Genomic DNA, 23,027 nt, shown 5'->3' on the forward strand with positions numbered 1-23,027 from the left:
AGGGTGATGTGCTTTATGGATGACACCCCTTAAATGCATTTACAAACAAATTGTTTTACTAAAACAAAAATATAAAACGTTATAACTGATTTTTTTATATAAGGAGAATAGCAAATAAATCTTTTTTTTTTTTTTAATGTCTAAATAAAAGTATTTATATGGTTCTTATTTTTATTTATTTATTTACAATGATACCATGCAACAAAGAGAAAAACCGTAACTTTCAGAAGTAAATAAAACTTAAATAAATTAATTTTTACATTAAAGATATATTTTAAATAAACTTTCATGTGTCTACATCAATATTCATTTGTTAAAAATTGACGAAAAAAAGAATATTATTTGACTACTTTTTGATTTTCCGCCGTGGAATTGTCCATATATATACATATATATGCACACACACAGATATATATATATATATATATATATATATATATATATATATATATTATATATATATATATATATATATATATATATGTATATATATATATATATACATGGCTCGAAATAACAAACTTATTTCTACCGGACAATTTGTCCAGTAAAGACTCAAGTTTGCTGGACATGTCCAATAAAAATTAAAGAAGTGCGATCGAATGCCATTCCTGAATACGCTTAAAATATTTTGTTTTTACAACTTGACCACACATTTTATTTTAACAACTCTAGTCGCTTCAAAATGCGCTGAAAATAAAAAGAAAAATTTGTAAAATAATTTATCTAACGAAAAGAAAATCTTTAAAAAAAAGAAAAAATCTAAGCTCAAAAACTAAAATTTGAAAAGGAAATTATATTTATATTACGTTTTTTTAAAATTACTATATTATGCAAAATGCTTCGTAAATTTTTAAATACATAAATTATTATGTAAATATATTAAATATATAAATTAAGTAATTATTAAATGCATAATCAAATATGTAATAAAAATGTATAATAAAATACACAATTATTAAATACATTAATTACTATGTAAATATATCGAATACATAAATTATTAAGTTTATTTATTACTTTATTAAATAAAGTAATTTTTTAATTATAATGTTCGCAATAAGTCCATTTTATTTAAATTATCAAAGTATCATACGCAATTACATTTATTTAAATATATATTTTTTTTATCTTTTCAAACTTTTTGTAGGATTAGCTTTATAAGCGCTTGTATTAGCAAAATTTTTTAGTGCGAAAACAAACGTTACATAACAACTCAAATTTATTAGTGCAATAAAATGTACTGGTTTCTATAAGCATTAAAATAACTACTACGCTAAAATTTTAAAAGCTAAAATATTTGTTTGAAATTTATAAAAATCATCGGACAAAAAAAAAAGTTTAACTATAAATTTGAAGTAATAATTAATTGCAACAATTTAACATGAGTAATAAAAACTGGGCTGTTTAATTCAAAAAAATGCAATGTTTTTGCGTCTTTTAAAAAATGAGTTAACTTAAAAAATGATGTATTTTGTTAACATAGCTGTGTGTTCAACTTCAATTTTGTTTTGTATAAAAAAAAAAAAGTTCAAAAAACAAAGTTTATATATAATACTGAATTTATTAATAATTTTGGAACAACTAAAACGGTTAGAAAATAAATCCACATAAAATATGTTGGACAAAATGACCAATAGATATTGTTTTTTACTAGACAATTGCCCGACAATGTCTGATATCTGACGCTTATTTCAAGCCCTGAAATATATATATATATATATATATATATATATATATATATATATATATATATATATATATATATATATATATATATATATATACATATATACATATATACATATATACATATATACATATATACATATAATATAATGCTTTATTTTAAAATGTCGAAAAAATCGTTTTTTTGTTAAAGGAGTTTTTTCTTTTTAACGTTTTGATTGCGGGGAAACAAAAACTAAGTTTTAAATAGTTATACAAGTACAGTAAAAAGATGCAACTTTGCTGAACGAGTGAGAATGAATTTTAGTTGATGGGTGTTAGCTTTCTTGAACATCAACCATAATAGTATTTTTAGAAAAAAGAAAGAAATGCAACCATACCACGATGGGAAAGTGGCTTAAGCTTTGCAGATGTATATACAACCATATATACAACCATATATATATATGAATTTTAATAAAAATTGTGATAATTGTTTGCAGTAAAGAGTTTTGTTGGAGTTAAAATTCACATGCCACTAAAAGCCTTAATCAGTTACAGAAATGAGATCAGATTCAAGATCAGCTGCCTGTACTAAGCAATTGAAAAGAAGACTAACATCTAAATATGTCAGGAAGATCATTAATATAGATAGGAAGCAAGACAAGTTCAAGCATAGAATCTTGAGGTACCCCAGAAGTTACTAAAAATGAAGAAGAGTGTTGGCCTTTGATGATGACTTTAATAAAGTTGTTTGAAAGAAATGATTTTATAATCTCAAAAACTTTTCCAGATACACTAATGAAGCAAGCTTATGGAGAAGACCAGCATGCCAAACTTTATTGATAGCTTTAGATATATTAAGAGCAATTCCATATCACTTCCATCTAATGCGCAATCGAATCTTTTAGTCAGACCAAGTTAGCCATAGAATGAGAAGATCCAAAACCATATTGGTTGTCAGAAAGTTGTTTGATTTAAGATGGTATATATGATAATAAAAGTTTGTTAATCAAAGACTCAAAGACCCTGCTAATAATAGAGAGAAGACTTATTGGGTGATAGTTGGAGGGGTCAGAATATTCTCAAGAGTTTTTAAAAATTGGAACCACTGATGCCATTTTCTAGCAGGTAGAAAAACAAGGTTCAATCAAGAACTTTTTAAATAGTTCAGAGAGGTTTAAAGAGAGTACTGAAAAACACTTTTGCAAGACTATGACACAAATGTTGTCAGTAATCTATGTTTGCAAGAAAGAAGAGTTTCAAGACTTTATAATCAGTAGATCTAGTGCCAGGGATAGAATATTGACTATTAATTATAAGTTTATATCTGCATTGTCTCAAATCATTTAACTGAAAATACAGCGCTAGCTACTTCTGTAAGGTAGGGAATAAGTTTTTAAAGGAGATTACTACTACTAGACCACAAGCTGTAAGACTACTACTAGACCACAAGGAGAGTAACAGAATCTTTGATATTGATACAAACGGAATCTACTATTAGACCACAAGCTGTAAGAATATTACTAGACCACAGGCTGTAAGAATACTACTAGACCACAAGCTGTAAATAGTTTAATTGAGAAATGATTTAATCTAAGAGAGTGGTTTTGGATGTCTAACTGTAGGTGAATCCTGGAATAGCAGAAAGTCATTAAGGTTTGAGAGTAAAATTAGAAGAAAAGTTATTTGAAAATATTATAATATAATAATTTGCAAATAGTTCTACCTTATCATTGATTGAGGTAGTAAAATCAAACCCATGAAATAGAGTTTGAATGTTAAAAGTAATGTAAAAGAACAAAGAGAAAGGTTATAGAGTGAAGAGGTAGAGGTACATAATAGAATGGTCAGATAATTCAAACCTAGTTTTTCCTGAATTGATGCGTAACTATACGCTCTAGCCAAGCATGTGAGTCCTTGGCTAGAGCGTATATATGGAGTCTTTGAGTGCAAGCAAGTCTAGTGAATTCTGCAAGAGGTAAGATTTAACTGTTAAAATGTTGCTTTGAAGACAATTAATTGTGAAAAAATTATATTTATAAATATATTGAAATTGTTATGTAGTGGGACTGGTTCTTTATATTTATTATTTCAGGTTACTTTGGGCATGATTTTGTTTAAAGAGTACTTGATTCATTCATATATAGAGCACAGCATCTATATTCATTCATATATAGATGCATCAGCATCACAATGAGCTATGCAGTTGTCTCAGTCCTGCTAATTAACCTTAAGTTGTAAGACAGGGCTCTTTATGTGGTCTCACTAATGCGCTAAGTTGTAACTTTGGAACCTTATGTGGCTTTGGTAATGCACACTAAAAGCATTAACAGGGACATCATCCATGTGCAACATTGCACTGGTAATACTCTGATATTTTACATCACTTGATGGAATCATCCTTTCTAAGAGCTACCACAGAATTCAGGAAACTTTACAACCAGCTGGCCTCAGAACCATTAAACTAAGTTTTAGAGCTGTACCCTTACTAAGAAATAACAGGAAAGTTGCATAGCCACTATCAAGGAGGCACAAGCCAAAAGTAGAGTCAATAAGATTCAATATTCATCACTCTAGGCAGGAAACAATGTAACACCAGTTTTCAACTATGCCAGCCTAATAGATAAAAGGGTTCGAGGCTTGTTAATAAAATTATTCTGCTTACCCTAAAGTTTTTCCCTAGGAGGCCTTCTACAAGACAGTAGCTGGATGCCATTAACATCTGCCAAAGATGAGTATTATTATAGAGACACTCTCTATTATTAAAATTATTTATACAGGATATACACATTCATTTATAAAAACTGTTATCACCATGTGTCCTGTTTAAAAATTAAAACTTAAAACAAATTATAATTATCCAAAAATAACAAATAGTAGAAAAAGTAATAAAATTAGTAAAGTGTACGTCAATGCGTGAAGCATAAAATGTACATCAATGCATGAAGCATAAAGTGTATGTCAATGCGTGAAGCATAAAGTGTACGTCAATGCGTGAAGCATAAAGTGTACGTCAATGCATGAAGCATAAAGTGTACGTCAATGCGTGAAGCATAAAGTGTACGTCAATGCGTGAAGCATAAAGTGTACGTCAATGCTGCTTTAAAAAAATTGGTTGTTTAGTTGTTTTTTTTAAATAATGTTAGATGCTAAAAAAAAAATCTGGAGAGCTGCCTTTGCAGGAAGGAAGATCTTTAATTTACTCAGCAGTTTTAAACAACCGCATGCTTTTCTATAACTATCTTTAAAATGATTTTTTAAAGAAAGCGTTGGATCCAATTTACATCCTAGGTATTTATATGATTTCACAAAGTTAATTATTTCTTTTTCGTAACCTAAATAAAGTACATTCTTGTTACGTTTTTTTGCAGATCCGAATAGCATTACTTCTGTTTTTCCCACATTCAAACTAATTATTTGTTCATTATTATTAAAGTGCTTTGCTACACTCTTTAATTCCGATATTAGACACTCTTGAATAGCCTTTATTCAACAAAGAACCCCAAGGCAGGGGATTTTTAAGTTAAGGGTAATTTCTCCTAGGGTAAGAGAATAAAGCCTTTGCTTGATTTAGAATTTTTTTTTAGCGTTTGTTTTTTAGACCTTTGCCTAAAAAAGTAAACCCTACAAGGCAGCAGGACATTAGCCAGGTAGCACTGGGTTACATGATACCAGAAGCAGGGTGATCATGATGATTGTTAAAAGAAGTTGTTAAAATTCCTGTACTTAAGGAATTTTTAGGAATGTGTTATCCATAAGCCTTTTTATTTTGATAAGTTTTATATTGTTCATTTATACAACAAGTATATGATTTCACATATGTGAAACATTTTCTGTTGCGATATTTTTTTCTATTATTTTAACTTACATCAAAATTCTCTTTTTAGCTATTGTAAAGTATTTAAAGAAAAATTTATGAGTTTTAATATAGTTTTAAAATAATAGAATAGTTTATGCTAGTGATGACATATACAAAGGTTGGGGGGGGGGGTAACTTGTTGTAATAACTAGGGTTGGGGTCAAATACATTTGAGCAAATACAAATGCGTTAATTATAGATTTCTAGATACAAATATATGCAATCAGCATTTTTCAAATACAAATACAAGTGCAAAAATTTGTACTTAGGTTAAAAAAATACATAAAGATTTTTTTCGGACAAGACTGATAAAATGGTCTACTAAATAGAAGAATGAAAAGAAGTCTTCTAACAAATATCCCTTAAATTTTAAATTATATAAATTGTTTAAATATTTTAAATTTAATTTAAGTATTAAAAATGGAAAAAAAAATAACAAACCTCGTGGTACATCTTTAAAAAAACAATAGTTATCCACAGTTATCAGTTATTATATAGTTTATGGAATCACAAATACATCGCAAAAAAAATTTCATACAATATATTTCATACATTTCATACATTTCATTCAAAATCAAATACAAATACATATAATCAAGAAATTTTTTGATCAAATAAAAAATATACAAAACTATTTTTACCAAAAACAAATACAAATATGCATTTGAATTGAACTCTAGGAATAAAAGTGTATCACAAAGTATTAAGTTTAAAAAATTTTTGTAATTTTTTTTTAAGATAAACCTATAAATACAGTTCTGCAGTTGCAGTTTGGCACATCTTTTGAAAATGATATAAACAAATTAACTTGCACAACATTTGCATTTCCATCACTTATTTTTTACCAGTTTTATTTTGAAAATACATTAATTCAAAACACAACAAACAATGTCTATGTTTTCAATCCAGTGAAAAATTATTATCAAGGAAAGTATACATGCAAACCAAGAAATATCATTGGAGATGGGGCTAGTGATATGCAAGTACTTACAGTTTATGGTAAGATTCTTTTTTAACACAACTTTTTTACTGCTCTTTTTATTATAGTAAATCAATAATGAATAATTGGTATGTAGTATCTAATAAAAAAATGCCATTGGATAAAAACAACTATTTTATATACAAAAAAAAACAACTGATAAAAAGTTGTTAAATAATGATAACTATTATCACATTATGGTAATGTGATAATGGTTGGAGGTTGGCTGCAAGTGTAGGTCCAACTATGTTAACAATGCGTTTTTGCACCTTGTCTAAAAGAGAAAGAGCATCATTGGAAGATTCGCCCCAGATAAGGCAACAGCATTCCATGCATGGGGGATTTGAGATTTATAGAGATGAAGAATAGAATCCAGAGTAAGAAAATGGTGAGCACAATAAAGAAATGCAACTTTAGCAGATGCTGATGAGTCATCTACCCTTCATCCTAGAAGATGAAGGGTTGATGACTCATCGAGTAAATTACCATATATAAATATAGGAAGATCTAGATTATTGCGATAACAATTAGCTGAAAAAAATTGAGTTTTATCTGAATTACAGTTCACTAGCCACTGTCAGCCCCATGCTGTAGAAGAAATGTGGTCTTTTTGCCCCTTCCAAGCAATGAGAGAGTGTTGGCTTCTTATCAAGACAAAAATAAATGGTAGTATCATTAGTGAACAATGCCACCTTAGATGCGAGAGTATCTGGAAGATTATTAATGTAAATTAAAAAGAATATATGACCAAGGATAGAACCTTGAGGAACCCCTGAAGTTACAGGATATGAAAAAATGGGTTGTCCATCGAGGAAAAATTTTATACAATTGGTAAGGAAGGATTCAATTATCTTAAAGGTAGTTAAACAAGTCAAATCGCTCTTTTTTGAAAATAAAGATAACAAATGCTGCTTTCCAATAGGCTGGAAAACAAGACTCTGACAAAGACTTGTTAAATAGTTATGAAAGTTTAGACGACAGCTCCGGAGAACACTCCTGCAAGACTGTAACAGGTATGTTGTCTGGTCCACAAGCTGCAGAAAAGTCTAAGCAGAAAATCAATTTAGATACAGAAGCTAGAGTTATACAAATGTCAAGCAATGAATCAACCTGTTTGTCGGCTATATCAAGTAGAACGCTACTATCAGAATCAAGAGACGGTATTAATGAAAAATTCTTAGCAAACAATTCAGCTTTGTCTTTTAGTGAGGTGACAATATCTGAACCATTCGAGAGGTTAAACAGCAGATTTGCCCTTATTATTAATTATTATTTTTGTTAAAAATTCTCAAAAAAAGTCATGAAAGCCCAATTTTTAAGATGAAATATGAGATTTTGTGACCTGAGAATAGCCGGCTTCCGCTATTCTCAGGCAAAATTTCTATTCTTCAGACAACTTTTTAACAAAGGTTTCTAGCAATATTAAAGATGTCTGTTTTCTGGAGAATTATTTTGCTGATAGATATGAAAGTAATGGTTATGATTGGAAATTGCAGCAACGCAATGAGAGGAAAACCATGGAGAAGAGTGAAGCTTGACTTGGAATCATCAAGAAGGAATAAAATATTCCTAGCCAGCCTGAATCCAAGAAGTTACATAAGAAGTACATTTTTCAGCAGGAAGACGAAAGATTTCTACCCAAGTGCCATCACAAAGAAAATCACGCAAAGAGTTCCAGTCAGCTTTAAGGTAGTTTTAAGAGGTACGATGATACGAGGATTCTGATGATGAAGAAGAATGAGATAAGTTTTAAAGAGATCAAACTGTGATCAGCACCTTAGGGTGAATGTGGAGAAACTTAGCACTAACTAGGATCAGAAACAAGACATAAGTCAAGTAGGGAAGGTAAATTATTTAAATTGTCTGAAAAGCAAGTTGAAAAGTTGTCTATTTGAGTTAGAGATTGAGAAAGGCACAAGTTAAGGGAAAAAGTTTAATGTGACTATTGGAGTCTTTATGAATTAAAGGAAGGTAACCACCAACACTAAGATCACCAAATGAGACATCCAAATTCAAATTAGTCTCACAAAGAGCAAGAGGTTCTAATGAACTTTGCAAGAGATAAGACTCAACAGAAGAAAGAGTTACTTTTGAAGACCATGAATATTAGTGAATGATAGATTTAGAGAACTTGGTGATGATGATGGTTTTTTGTGTTTTATAGTTTTAGGTTCTTTACTCATTTTAAAATTTGTTAAAGAACTTGACTCAAAACAAAGATAGTACTCAGTACACTATCTAATAGTCCAAGCAATTGTCCATTACTATTAATAAATCCTAAGCCATAACAAAGAGCTCCAAATGTAGCCTTGACAATGCACACCAAAAGTACAAATAGGGACACCATCTATGGTCAACATGGCACTGTTAGTACTCTGATACTTAACAGCTGTTGGTGGAATCATCCTCTCTGAGAGCTACCACAGAGTTTGGCAAACCTGACTACCAGCCGGCCTCAGAACCATTAAACTAAGTTTTAGATCTGTGCACTCATAAGGAGATAATATAGTGACTTGCCTAGTCATAAAAATAGAGACACAAGCAAAAACCATGCATTGAATCAAGAAGATCCAGCATTCAACATCCTAAACTGGAAACAATGTATTATAAATACATCTGCGGCAGCCTAATAGATAAAGAATGGGAGGGAGGCTGGTCAACAGATAGAATCTGTTTACCCCGTAAGTCTCCTGCCTTGGAGGCCTTCTACAAACAGTAGCAGATGTATTTAACGTCTGCCTAAGATGAGTATTTTCATTGAGACACCATCTCTAGCCTTTACCCAAACAAGAGCCCCAAGGCAGGGATTGTTTTAAGTGGGAGTTAGTATCTCCTAGCCTTTGCCTAAATAAGCGTATCCTACAAGGCAGCAAGACATGAAGCAGATTGTACTGTGTTATATGTTGCCAGTAGCAAGATAACCTGACCTGACATTAATATATAATGGCATATATATAACACATCAATTGAATAAGATGTTGTGTTATATATATATATATATATATATATATATATATATATATATATATATATATATATATATATATATATATATATATATATATATATGGGTGGGGCAACAAATTTTCCAATTAGGGTCTGAGACAAATGAAAATCAGTGCTTTATATGAAAGTAACTATTACACAAAAAACTGATTTATAATATACATCATTGTTTTCTAGCACCTTAGTCTGCAAATTATCGCACTTTCGAGCCTTTCTCGCGTATAGGTTTTCGCCTCATTAATATCGTCTCTTGATTCTGATAGTAGCGTTCTACTTGATATAGCCGACAATTCCACATCTTCGTAGGAAAATAAAGCAAGTAACCAACATGGCATGCATTACAAATATCAATCATACAAATGTTAAGTATAAGTGTCTTACTTATGGTAGGAAATCAGCTTTAGTTTCTAAACTAGGCAAGTCTATTCTCGATTTCTTTATTTGAATGATAACACCATAGCGTGAATCGTGTCCGTAAACTTTACCACAGACCGCCGATATATCTTTGATATTTCTCTCAAAATCTTGCAAATGGCATGGAAAATTAGGTAGAATAACTTTTGAATGACTAACAATTGTTTCTGATGTGATATCATCCAGAAGTGGAGGTGAAGCAAAGATGGCCTTGTTTCAGTCAATCATGTCTAAGTATGACCTGCACGTGAAGTTGGTTTAGTCAAGCTTTCGTCAAAACAACGAATTCTATCATTGGAATGTTCACTATGAGCATGCAGAATTTTATCACAAGCGAATTTCCTGATATTTCCATCATTATCACCAACAGCTGCCACCAAGATGTTTTCCGGATGGCAAAAATAGCTGTTGTTTTGCAATACTGGCGCAATAATCTCCTGATCAGGCTTGTCTAGTTTCTGGTAAAGTGACAACATGAAGAAGAAATTCTTGGCACCATCTTGGCATGTTGGATGAGATTTGAAATGAAACCATGATGTTGCATAGAAGTTCAGTATGAATGAAACAATACGTCGAAGATTATGGGAAGAACATTGTTCGCAAACATACAACCTCAACAAACGGTTGGCTTTAGTTAGCCATCTGGCGTGACTGACTGCACTAGGTTGAGCAGTTTGCAAGTAGTCAATGTAATTGTTACTGGCGTTGTAACCACGTTGAATTAACAGATATATTTTAAGCAGGTACACCTGATCTGTACTCAGGTCACTCATTATGGTCTCATCAAGCTCAGCAACACAGCCTGATACAGGAGAGAAATCAATTATAAGTTTATGTTGAGGATTAAATTCCATCACGCCTGCTAATTGTCCTTTGGAAGTTCTTGGACCAGTAGATTTCCCATCAATAACTTCTATCAGTTTTCTCAAAGGCAATTTATTTGTACGCAGCATACAAACTAACCATTGAAGTGGTCTTTGTAGATATTGTTCAATTTATCAGATTATGCCATTACTTTTTCCTACATTAACATTGGTTCCATTGCAAACGAGTGCTCTTAAAGTTGTTTCTGATTTAGTACTTCTAACAACCAATAAAATTTCTTTTGAGATGTCGTCAGATCTGCCTGATGCTGGAACAACATGTTCGACATAGTTTCGGTTTGGTAATGAAACCAAACCATAATGTTCTTCTTTTAACTTACGTGAGTCGATCCTACACGTGTAAGAGTAACATCAATCTTACCATCAAAACCAAGACAAATCTTGGTTTCCAATATGCAGATCTTTGACGGCATAGTTTGCTGGAATTTGCATTTTCAGGGAAAAGAAATCCGAGGTCTTTCAAGGCAGAATTCACAATTAAACAGGCATCTCGATTGCTACTTTTAGAGCAATCAATAGCTTTACACAGTTCTGGATAATGATTTCTGTTTTGTGCACATCTGCTGCCATCACTATCACTGTTCTCCTCGTCTGTTATATCTGAATCGTCTATGGAGCTACCACCAGTGTCTTGACTTTCTGAACTCTTTTCCTTATCAACATTATCATTTTCCTTATCAACATTATCATTTTCCTTATCAACATTATCATTTTCTTATCAACATTATCAAAATCTTGAAAAGTAGAACTGCATTCAATGGTTTATATAGGAATGCTAGCTGTGTTATAGATCTCAATCAAGTCTGTCGCGACAGTTCTCACAATGTCATTAACAGATTGGCACTGCTGTTTCTGGTGAAAACAATATGCACAGAAAACGTCTTCACATGTCGGTAGCATATTTTTTTTCAGTTCCTTCGGAAAACCGAACACTAAGTGTCGACTTGTACTTCTTGTGCTACATCTAACTTGCTACTGCCAAGTTGCAACACAAATTAGATCCAAATTTTCAACATCTACAAAACAAATGATATCTAAACTAACATTAATTATTACTACCTACAGGTTTCAATACATATAAGTCATTAATTAGCCATTCAGAATCACAAATAATACAAAACATAATATTGTACTATGGTAAATATTTTACAATATTTCGTTCAAAGTTGCGACCCCTAGATATGGTACTAAAAATTAAAAACAGCAATTTTCTTTATCAGTTGATGGGGGAGCATCAATTTACTATTGTCTGCATGAGGCAACCAAAATTTGCTCCACCCTAATATATATATATATATATATATATATATATATATATATATATATATATATATATATATATATATATATATATATATATATATATATATATATATATTTAAACAACTTTATAAAGTATTCTACACAATAGAGTGCTCAATGTTCTTAAAAGAACAGAGCAATTATATTAGTAGTAGAAAATCACTTAACAAAATTTTTTTCCATTTAACAAAGATTCATCAGAAAATCTTTTTCTGATGAATCTTTGTTGATGAAACACAGTGTTAAATGGAAAAAATTTTTGTTAAGTGATTTTCTACTACTAATATATATATATATATATATATATATATATATATATATATATATATATATATATATATATATATATATATATATATATACAGTCACGAGCAGTGAATTGTACACAGCAGTAACTTTTAATTCAATGGTTACATATTCTGTATTTTTTATTTCATAACTAATCCATAACTAAGAGGAGAAAATACTACAATATATTCCAAATAATAAAACAAATTGTTAAAACTTATTTAAATTCAGGTACAAAGAAATAAAAACATAGAAATTAACTGCTGTGTACAATTCACTGCTCGCGACTATATGTATATGTATGTATATATATATATATATACATATATATATATATATATATATATATATATATACATATATATATACATATATATATATATATATATACATATGTATATATATACATATATATATGTATTTATATATGTGTGTATATATATATATATATACATATGTATATACATATATATAAATATATATATATATATGTGTGTATATATATGTATATATATACATATGTATATATATACATTTATATACATGTATATATATATGTGTGTATATTTATATATATATATATATATATATATATATATATATATATATATATATATACATATATATATATATATATAAACAATTTTAAAATGTATTCTACAAAATAGAGTGCTCAATGTTCTTAAAAGAAAAGAGCAATTATAAATTAGTAGAAAATTACTTAAATAGAAAAATATTTTTCAAATGATTTTCTACTAATTTATATAAATATAAATATAAATATAAATATATATATATATATATATATATATATATATATATATATATATATATATATATATATATATATATATATATATATATAACTCTTATATGTTGTCGGAAAGTTTTTTCCGTATTTTGTTGACAAAAAGTAAAAATTAAAATGCAAGACCGGAATTTTTTTTTTATTAATTGATAGACTGCCTGCCCCAACCAAACCCTCAGTCGATGTAGCAGCACTCCCTTGGGAGTCAGGCTAAAAGATAGTAGATGTAGCAGCACTCCGTTGCGAGTCAGGCTATTTGTCAGTCGATGTAGCAGCACTTTGTTATGAGTCAGGCTATAAGATAGTCAATGTAGCAACACTCCGCGCATGATTTGCAGTAAAAAAAATGAAAATAAAAACATTTTATTAAAAAAATAAATAAATAAAAACATTGTTTATATTGTTAAAAACATTCAGAATGTTTTTAAAAACATTCTGGTCAATTAAATTTGCGTTTTTTTGCAGTTTTTTAAAAAAATGATTAATTTGTAATTAAATTAATGGTTTTTACTTTCTGACAACACGCAAATGTTGGACGAAAGTCAAAAGTAATTAAAAGTAATTAATAGTGACGTATTTGTTGGCGCAGGATTCATTTTTTTCCTTCCGTACTCCCAAATGCAACAAACTATATACTAACTAAATACTCTATATAGATCTCATCAATGACGAGTCAGCCATTTTAATAAGATAGAAAGTGCTTTTCATTTTTCACATTTCATTGCAATAAATTATTTAACAAATCAACAAAATTATAAGATAATACTTATAGTATGAAATGTTACAATGGATAAATATTTATTCATATTTATTATTATATTACAAACAAACTTGAAAGCATTATTTAGAGCATAGTCATAGTATTTAACTAGTCTGAAAACGCGGTCTGTTTTCTTTTAACAATTAAGTTCCTCTCTATTCTAGTGCTCAGTCTACTTTAGAATGCATCAAATTGTAAACATTGCATTTCGCTCTAGTTAAGATGCATATATTCTGGGATAAATATTGAAATGGCAGGAGCAAATCATGTTTGTTTTGGTTATTCAGTTTTAAGTTATTATTTTGGATTGCATATATTTTGTATTCTGAATAAAAATTATGAATTTTATCATAAAATAAAGACATTAACTGTTGAAAATTGTAGTGACAGAGTTTGTCAAGGTATGAATATGCATATTCAAACCATATAGCCTATATCATGTAAGTATATAAGTTACATGCTATATGAAAATATGTTATAGATACAAAAATTTCATTGACTGTATAACTAGATGGATGTTTATGGGTATAAATGCTTAGTAATATATATTCAGAGTATATTTATTTAAAATGTTAGGTAATAGAGCTCAATAAACTATATATTCTATAAAAGGATTAACTGATAATTCATATATCACTCTTTACATTATGTTGGTATCTTTTATTGAAACAAGAAAAATTCAGGTACAATTTTATCACTTTAGATGGTTTAAAAGCACTTATTACTAAAAAACACTCTAAAAAAAAATAGAAATTTCTACCTAAGAGTAGAGTATATGGTATATCCTTATAACAGCATAGTTTTCTTCTTTTGATAGAAAATTATACCTTTATTATTACCTAAATTTAATTAAAAATATAATTCAGGTAATAATTTTAGGTCATTCAATTTTCTACCCTAAATGCAAAATTTTCTACCTTAAAAGGAAGAACTTTAGAAAAAAAAAATTTTATCTTGGAAAAAAAGATTTTAATAAATACTTAAAAAATAGCTAGTATATCAAATCTACTTAAATTAAAAATCAAAAGCTAGTGTATAATTTTTTGTTTTTATCATGCTGTATTGCAATTTATATAATAGTAAATAAAAATAATAAACTTGATGCAATAAAGATGATGCAAAAAGTCTGCTACCAAATATCGCATCTCTAACATACATGAATCAAACATTTAATTAAAAAAAAAGTACAGTGTATTAAAAGAAGATTACAGAATTCTATTTGAAAATTACAGTGAACTAAATTAAGTTACAGAATTCTATTACAAATCTTGACCTTAAGTTTAAGCTATAATTTATTATCTAATTTGTTAAATTCAGAATGCGAAATAATATCACAAAATCTGAGGTTATCTTTAACTAAAATAAGATATCCCATGTTAATTCTCTAGTTTCAAAGTCAGCTGCAGTTTATGATGATATACTCAACTAATCTAGAAAATATACTTAACTCAGTTTATCAGTTAACTTAGTTTATGATGATATACTTAACTAATCTAAAAAAAATAAAGATGTTATTAGGTTTATTCAAAACTAATTTTTTTTTTTACAAAACATTTGTAAAATAGTATTGTTGTCATTAATATTTTAAAATTAAAAAGACAATTATATTATTTTTATTATTCAATCTTGTATTGTTTTATTTATTATAAAAGTACTACATCATAAAACTATTAAATATACATGAAATATTTATTTTACTACTCTAGGAGCTAATTATATGCCAATAATATTTTTAAAGAATAAAATAAATATTTTTTTTAAATATGTGGTATATAATTAGCTCCTAGAGTAGAGAGTGAGATGACTTGAACCAACTAAAATATGTTTTAGTTGGTTCAAGTCATCTCACTTTCTCTTTTATGTTCTTGTTCCAAAATAGAGGGTGTTTTTTATACATAAATTTAGTTTGACTTTTTTTAAATCTTGAAAGCTTTCAGCTTATCTTTTGCAATGTAAAATCTACAAATTTGTATATAAAGTGTTAGGCGACCATGCATATTTAGCAGCAAGCAAATACGATAAACACTGCTCATGATTCAACTTAAACATAGTAGAACTAAAACCAATTGTAAAATTAGAGGTATCAAAAACATTCCCATTAAGTTTTAATAGAATGTTTTGTTTAGTAATGTAGTGGGATATATGCTTAAACGTTTTAATATCATTGTTAAAATAGGTACCAGTCAAATTTACAGACCATTTATCTGAAGCAAGTTTTTCTGCATCTGGGTTAAATAATTTTAATACCTAATAGATTAAGAATAATAATAGGATAAAGGATAATCTTTGCTTTTTTTTATTCTTTACTCAATTGTTTATCAGTAATCTTGTTTTTGTGTTTGGCATTGAGGTGATGAGTAACTTTGTGGTATACATCATTTCTTGCATAACAAACACATAAATATTCTTTCTTTGCATTGGTTAGGATAAGTTAAATTAGGTAGCCTAATGTTTGAACTAAAATTGAGGTCTCCAACAAATGGCAGCTAAAACAGCATCAAGTTCATTCAAATTTTTATTTCAAAGTCTGGGCCATAAAATGTCAGTAAAAAAATATTTGATGCACTCTCAGTCTGGTCACCCCATAAAGTTCAAGTTATTTTAACAATTTTATAGAAAATGGCCCACGTTTCCAGACTAGTTAAATACTATGACCATGTTTAGAGTAATTAATAAAAACTTATGGCTTATGGTTTTTATTAAGTATTTTTTATTTGTCAAGTATTTTTTTCATAAAGCAATTTGCATAATGAAAATATTTAAATAATTTGCTCATTTATATAATTGCTGAGAAATTTAAGTTGATACTTTCTGTTGCAAAACCATTAATAGCAAAAATGAAGGTAAATTAAATATATATTTTGTTTATTTTTTTGTAAATTTATAAATTTGTTAAATTTATTTTATTTAAAAGTTATACACTATATTTTTTTAATTTAAAGTTATGCATATGCTATATTTTTTTTAATTGTAAGTTGTCTCAGTTATGTATAATTTATGTCTTTTTTAATTTAACAATTTATGTATAATTAATAATTTTTCTAGCTTTAAATTTTTTTTGGTTTTCATTTTGAATATTTTAATTGGTAAAAAAATTAGACATTTATATATAACCTCTTACTAAAAAAATATTAATAAGAAGTTGTATATTTTCATTAATTTTCAGTAAAAGCTTATATATTTGATGGGACCGATAGTAGCATTACAGTTAATGAAGGAGATCCTGTGAGCTTAATTTGTAACGCTTGTGGGCAACCTTCTCCTGATGTAACATGGAGTACAAATAGCAATAGTAACAACACCTTAAACATAAACACATTTACAAAATCACAAAACGCAACTTTGTTTCAAATTGCTAGTGAAGTAAGTATACGGCCTACCACAAGAGCAAATTTTGGGAACTATATCTGTTATGCAAAAAATACTTATGGACAAGCTTCATACAATATCACACTTAATGTTCAATGTAAGTTACAGTTTTACAGTTCATATTTAATGTTGTTTCTAATATTGCACTTAATATTCAATGCAAGTGAAAATATCACACTTCATATTTAATGCCTAATTTGGTTACTATGGTTACTTTATGGTAAATGCAGATTTAATATTTTAAATAGTTTTACATGAATCTTCTTAAATTATGAAAATATCTATAATTTTTCTATTTTTATCTACTGCCAGTTTGTGGCAGTAGATAAAAATAGAAAAATTATAGATATTTTTTTATTTAGATAAAAATAGAAAAATTATAGATTTTTTTATCATACAAAGAAGATTGAGGAAAAGTCTTTTCTAGTTGCAGTATTGAAGTTGTATTTGATGATAAATATACTATATATATAAATAGCCAGCCCAATGGCATGGCATATACCACAGAATTCCCATTGAGTTTAAAATTCCAAAAATTTGATGATTTTTTATTTTAGAAGTAATAGAACAGTTGAATTAAAATTTCCAAGTATTTAGTAAAACAATAATAAATATTCCCAATATTGCAAAAATGCAGTAAAAAATATTCCTGGCTAACACCCTGCAACACCCTGCAACTATATGCTTAGTCTTAAAGTTATGGACCTAACAGTCTTGAAGTTATGGACCTAACAGCATACCTACATTTTTTCTTAAACTTACTTCTCACATAATCTCCAAACCTCTTAGCATTATGATAAATAATTCTTTTAAGAGTGGCAAATTCCCTGAAGTTTTTAAACTAGCTAAAGTCATTCCAATTTATAAAAAAGGCTCCTTACTAGACTTTTCTAACTTTCGACCCATGTCCCTTCTTTCCAACCTAAGCAAACTTTTTGAGAAGGCTATGCATAACAGGCTATACAAGTTTCTAGAAAAATTTAAATGCTTGTACCAGCATCAATATGGATTTCGAAGCAAACATTCCACAACCCTCGCACTTATTAAAATTACTGAGAAGATTAGAAGAGCTCTAGATAACAAGCACTTTGCATATGGGGTGTTTATAGACTTGCAAAAAGCTTTTGATACTGTGGATCACTCCATCCTTTTCACAAAATTGGAATACTATGGAATCAGAGGCATCCCACTAAAATGGTTCACTTCATATCTCCAAAACAGAACACAGTATGTTTCCATTAATGGCACTAAATCTGATTTACAGAATTGCTCAAACAGCGTCCCACAAGGTTCAGTTTTAGGACCACTTCTTTTTCTTCTTTTTATTAATGACTTAAATACTTCTTTTAAATTTGCAACTGCTTACCATTTTGCTGATGATACTAACATGCTACTGGTTGACAAATCACTTAAAAAAATCAACAAATATATTAATCATAATCTTGGAAATCTTGCTATATATCATGCTATTTTTGGGTCCCATCTAAGATATGCATGTCAAGTATGGGGAAAATCCCATAAGCAAATCATTTTAAGTAATAAATTTTAATCATTTTTAAATAATATATTTTCAGTACAATAACTTTAAATCTAATGTGTTATACCTAATTTCCAATATATTCAAATTAAGTGAGCTTGTGATATTCCTTAACTGCCAATTTGTCTGGAATTATTATCACAAAAACCTTCCCCTATCATTCAACAATTTCTTTACAAGTACAAATAGTCACTATCCTCTTCGCTCCATCAGTAGCTTAAACTTAGTTATTCCAAAACACCACTCTGCTAAATATGGAAATAAATCCATTAAATATCAATCTATTACCTCATGGAACAAACTACCTCCTGATCTAAAATCTCTTAATTCAATCTCTGAATTCAAAATCAAGCTTTTTAATTATTTGTTAAAAAAATACAATTAAATATTTCTACAAATTAATATTGGAATTCTTTATAATGTATATCAATTCTTGATCCTTTAGTTTTTTATTTGATATTTTTAACATTTTGAAATTTTTTCTATCTGCCATTTTCAAACTTTTTTCATTCTAATATTATTAATATTAGTACCAATATTTTGGCATTCTTTATTTATCTATCAATTTATTTATCTCTTTTCATTCAACCATTCTCTACTTCGTATTAAATGTTTGTTGTCGCTGTCATTATTCACTAAATTTTTGTTACTGCTGTTATTGTCCTTATTTATGAAATTCTTTTTTTATTATAATTGTTATCATTTTGTTACTATTATTATTATTATTATTGCTATTAATATTGTTGTTATTATTATCATTATTTTTATAATTAATATTATTGTTATCAGTTATTATTACTATTTTCATCATTGACTATAAGGTTATTTTGTATATTCAGGTATTTACTTTATATTAGTACTTGTACTATTGTAAATTTCCTTGAAATGTTATAACTATTTCAAAATATATTTGATTTGATTTGATAAAATATCATCATTTTATGGCTGCCTAAAAATGGCAGCCAATTATGAATGTGATCTCTTTTCTATGAAAATGTGAGGTTTACAGTGGCTGTTGAATTTCAATCTTAACACAACCAAGTTGTTTTCTGCTAGTATTTATTACTATGTTGTTGATACTTCTTATATTGACAAGTGACTAGGTATTTTTTGTGTTATTTATATTTAGTCCAATATATATTTTCTTATATTTTTATTTTCTACTGACCATTCATGGAAACCATTTTTTTTTTTTCTGCATTCTTATTCAATTTTGATAAATTTTATATTTGTCTTGATCTGGAATACTTTTATAATATATTTGGGCTAAGTCTTCAAATGATGCCCTTTCTCTTTTAAACAAGATGCAGAAATTATAAACTTAGATGGACTCACTCTAGCAGCCCAGAATGCTAGCAAAGTAAACTCACTAAACCTGAGTCTCTGTCACATTGACATAAGATGTTTCTTTCCATTTACTTCAAATGCTGCTTAAGTAAGCAATCATCTTTCGTTCCACCTACCAAATATCTCGTGTGACTTTTTATTCAGCTAATATTTTTTACTGTTACTCTTTCTCTGTGCTAACCGCTAAAATATATATATTTTTTTTATCAGTTTAGAATTATTTTTTTGTTGTATTTTCTTCTATACTTTTTTATATTTTTAATAGTTTTGAAAATTGTATCACTAAAATATTGTTTTTAATTATTGATAAACATAAATATTTAGTTTTATTTATATAGACATTCCGTACATATCATATAATACATTGGATCAGGAAAACTTTTATGCAAAAGAAGGTAGCAGTAGTTCTTTTTCTTGCAGTGCAATAGGTAACCCACAGCCAACAATCAAATGGTACCGTGATAATGTTGAAATAGTAAAAGGAAAGCATTCTATTGTAAATACAGTTGACAGTGTAGCTAATAACTTTGTCAAAGTGAGCAGTACAATAAACTTTAATGATGTGTCAAAGTATGATGCTGGAGTGTTAAAGTGCGAAGCTAGTAATGTTGTGGGTAAAGCTTCTAAAGATACTAGTTTTAATGTATATTGTAAGTCTTTTTTAATACTGTAAGTCCTTTTTAATGTATGTTGTTAGTCTTTTTTAATAATGTGAGTTCTTTTTTTATTGTATATTCTGAATTTTTTTGAAGCACAAAATATATTGTAAATCTTTTTAAATTTGAATGCTATAGGATTAAAGTTATCTACTTATTAGTATGTAGTAATAAAATTATACTAAATAACATATTTTATAAGTAAATGGAATCGCATAAAAGAAATCATATATTAAAACATCACATGAAACACCTGCTCAGCTTAATCTAAATAAAAACATCATCATAGGTTATGCTACTGTTTCTGTTGATTTATATTTAAGAATTATTATATTTCTATTCTTGAAAAACTACTCAACAAATTCATATTATCAAAATATGCCTAGAGTGATTTTCCTTATTCGCCTGAAAATCAGCTGATTTCTACTTTATTGATCCTTTAAGTAAAGATGAGTAAGGAAAACCTAAATAGCCAAACTATGTTTTTTCTTAGCCTTTTTGCTGCACAACACACATTAAGATGTTGTGCACTCTGTGCACATATTTTTCATGGTTGTGTTTTTATTTGTGTTAAGCAGTTTGACACATTTAAATGCCATGATTTTGTATGAATAATGCAGTTAACAATCAATTTTATTAACTCGATTATCACAGCCAAAATAAAAAATGCATTAATTACACAAATACAAATATATATTACTTTAAATTGTTTTAATACAAATGCACAATTTACATAAAATGTTTTTACATATAATTGATTGAACTGTTTACAAACAAATTAATTAATAATTTTTTTGGATGAAAAACCTCAAAACTATGGTACAAGGCATAAATAACTATTACAGGATATATCACATATGTAACAAGATTCCTTTTGCTTTTGTTGCTTTATGCATACAATACAACAGTTGGTTGGGTTCGGTTTTGATTCTGTTGCAGGCAGAAATATTGGAAAATGTAATATATAATTGGCATCTTCTGAACGCCTACCAGTTGGATTGCGTTGTTTAGTCGTATGGTATGCACCCAGTAATTGCTTTATCAAATTCATTAGAAATTCTCCTACTGTTTGTTTGCAGCTAATTCATTATGAGTATTGAAGCATTTAAAACTGCTAAATCAAATTTTTATTATAATCAGTAATGGAGACTGGGTTGCAAAAATTTTCGCAGAAATTTCTATCAATTTTATTAGAAGGCATCATTTCATTGGAGCGCATTGAAGATAACATCCTAACATCTTGCTTGTTGTGCCATTTGATAGCCAATAGGTTTGTGCATGCTTTGTTTTCAATATCACCTGCCTTCAATTTTTTGTTTAGAATGGGTATACCTTTTCGATTTGCATTTACAGTGTCACATGCACATGCATTTGTTTTATTTTCAAATAAATGGGAAAATAGTGCAGGGGTTGTATACCCATTATCAACATATAATGTATGACTTTTATTTAAATAGCCATTTATAAGTGTTAATAGTATACGGATTTTTTATTTAAGATTTGTGATGTCAAAAACAATTTCTGTAGTACCTCATGTGTAAATGATGAAGTTAATGGTGTAACTTGTTTTGCAGTCACACATGACAAAAAATTTTAGACCAAAACTGTGACATTGGCGGTATGTATTGTTTGTTGACAAATGGTCAACAATAGTTCTGATTTTGAATAAAGAATCCACAGAAACAGGCGATAAAGTATCATCAGTAAAATGAAGTAACCGCAAGAGCAGTAAATATCTGTCTCTTGACATTTTTTGTGAAAGTGAAGGAGTTGATCGAAGCCACTCTTGGGACTAATAATCATTTAAACACCTTCACCTATGACATTAGAAGACTAATATCTAAAATATAATTCTTTAAAGTTCGTATCTTTCAAACGCTTGAGACAAGATTTTTCTTTAGTTAAGTTCTGAGCATTAACAAGTTAGAAATACAAGTTTATTTGGTTAGCAATTTCAATCATTATGGCTTCCTTATACCCTTTGAAGTGCCGGAATGTACATTGTTGAAATTTTGAATTGTAGGAGTAAAGGATTCTGCGGTTATCCATTTATCCTCATCATTGACAAGTTTTTTTTCTTGTGCTTAAGTTCTTCCAAGTCTTCGTTTAAATTATCAGAACCACTAGCTGTTTCATTGACTTCATTT

At 28.4% G+C, this 23,027-nt stretch overlaps 1 protein-coding gene across 2 annotated transcripts in view; it reads left to right on the forward strand.

The window, feature by feature from the left end:
* LOC101236232 (hemicentin-1) overlaps positions 1-23,027 on the forward strand; it is a 91,876-nt gene that overhangs the window by 35,018 nt on the left and 33,831 nt on the right. The window contains exons 5-7 of one of the 2 annotated variants that reach the window (XM_065788978.1): positions 6,269-6,529; positions 17,138-17,437; positions 20,563-20,874. In XM_065788978.1, coding sequence (XP_065645050.1) covers positions 6,269-6,529; positions 17,138-17,437; positions 20,563-20,874 — 873 coding nt within the window. The remainder of the gene's footprint in view (positions 1-6,268; positions 6,530-17,137; positions 17,438-20,562; positions 20,875-23,027) is intronic. The other variant, XM_065788979.1, reaches the window with a different exon arrangement.

This window comes from Hydra vulgaris, chromosome 01 (genome assembly GCF_038396675.1).
Source record: "Hydra vulgaris chromosome 01, alternate assembly HydraT2T_AEP".
Classification (NCBI taxonomy): Eukaryota; Metazoa; Cnidaria; class Hydrozoa; order Anthoathecata; family Hydridae; genus Hydra; species Hydra vulgaris.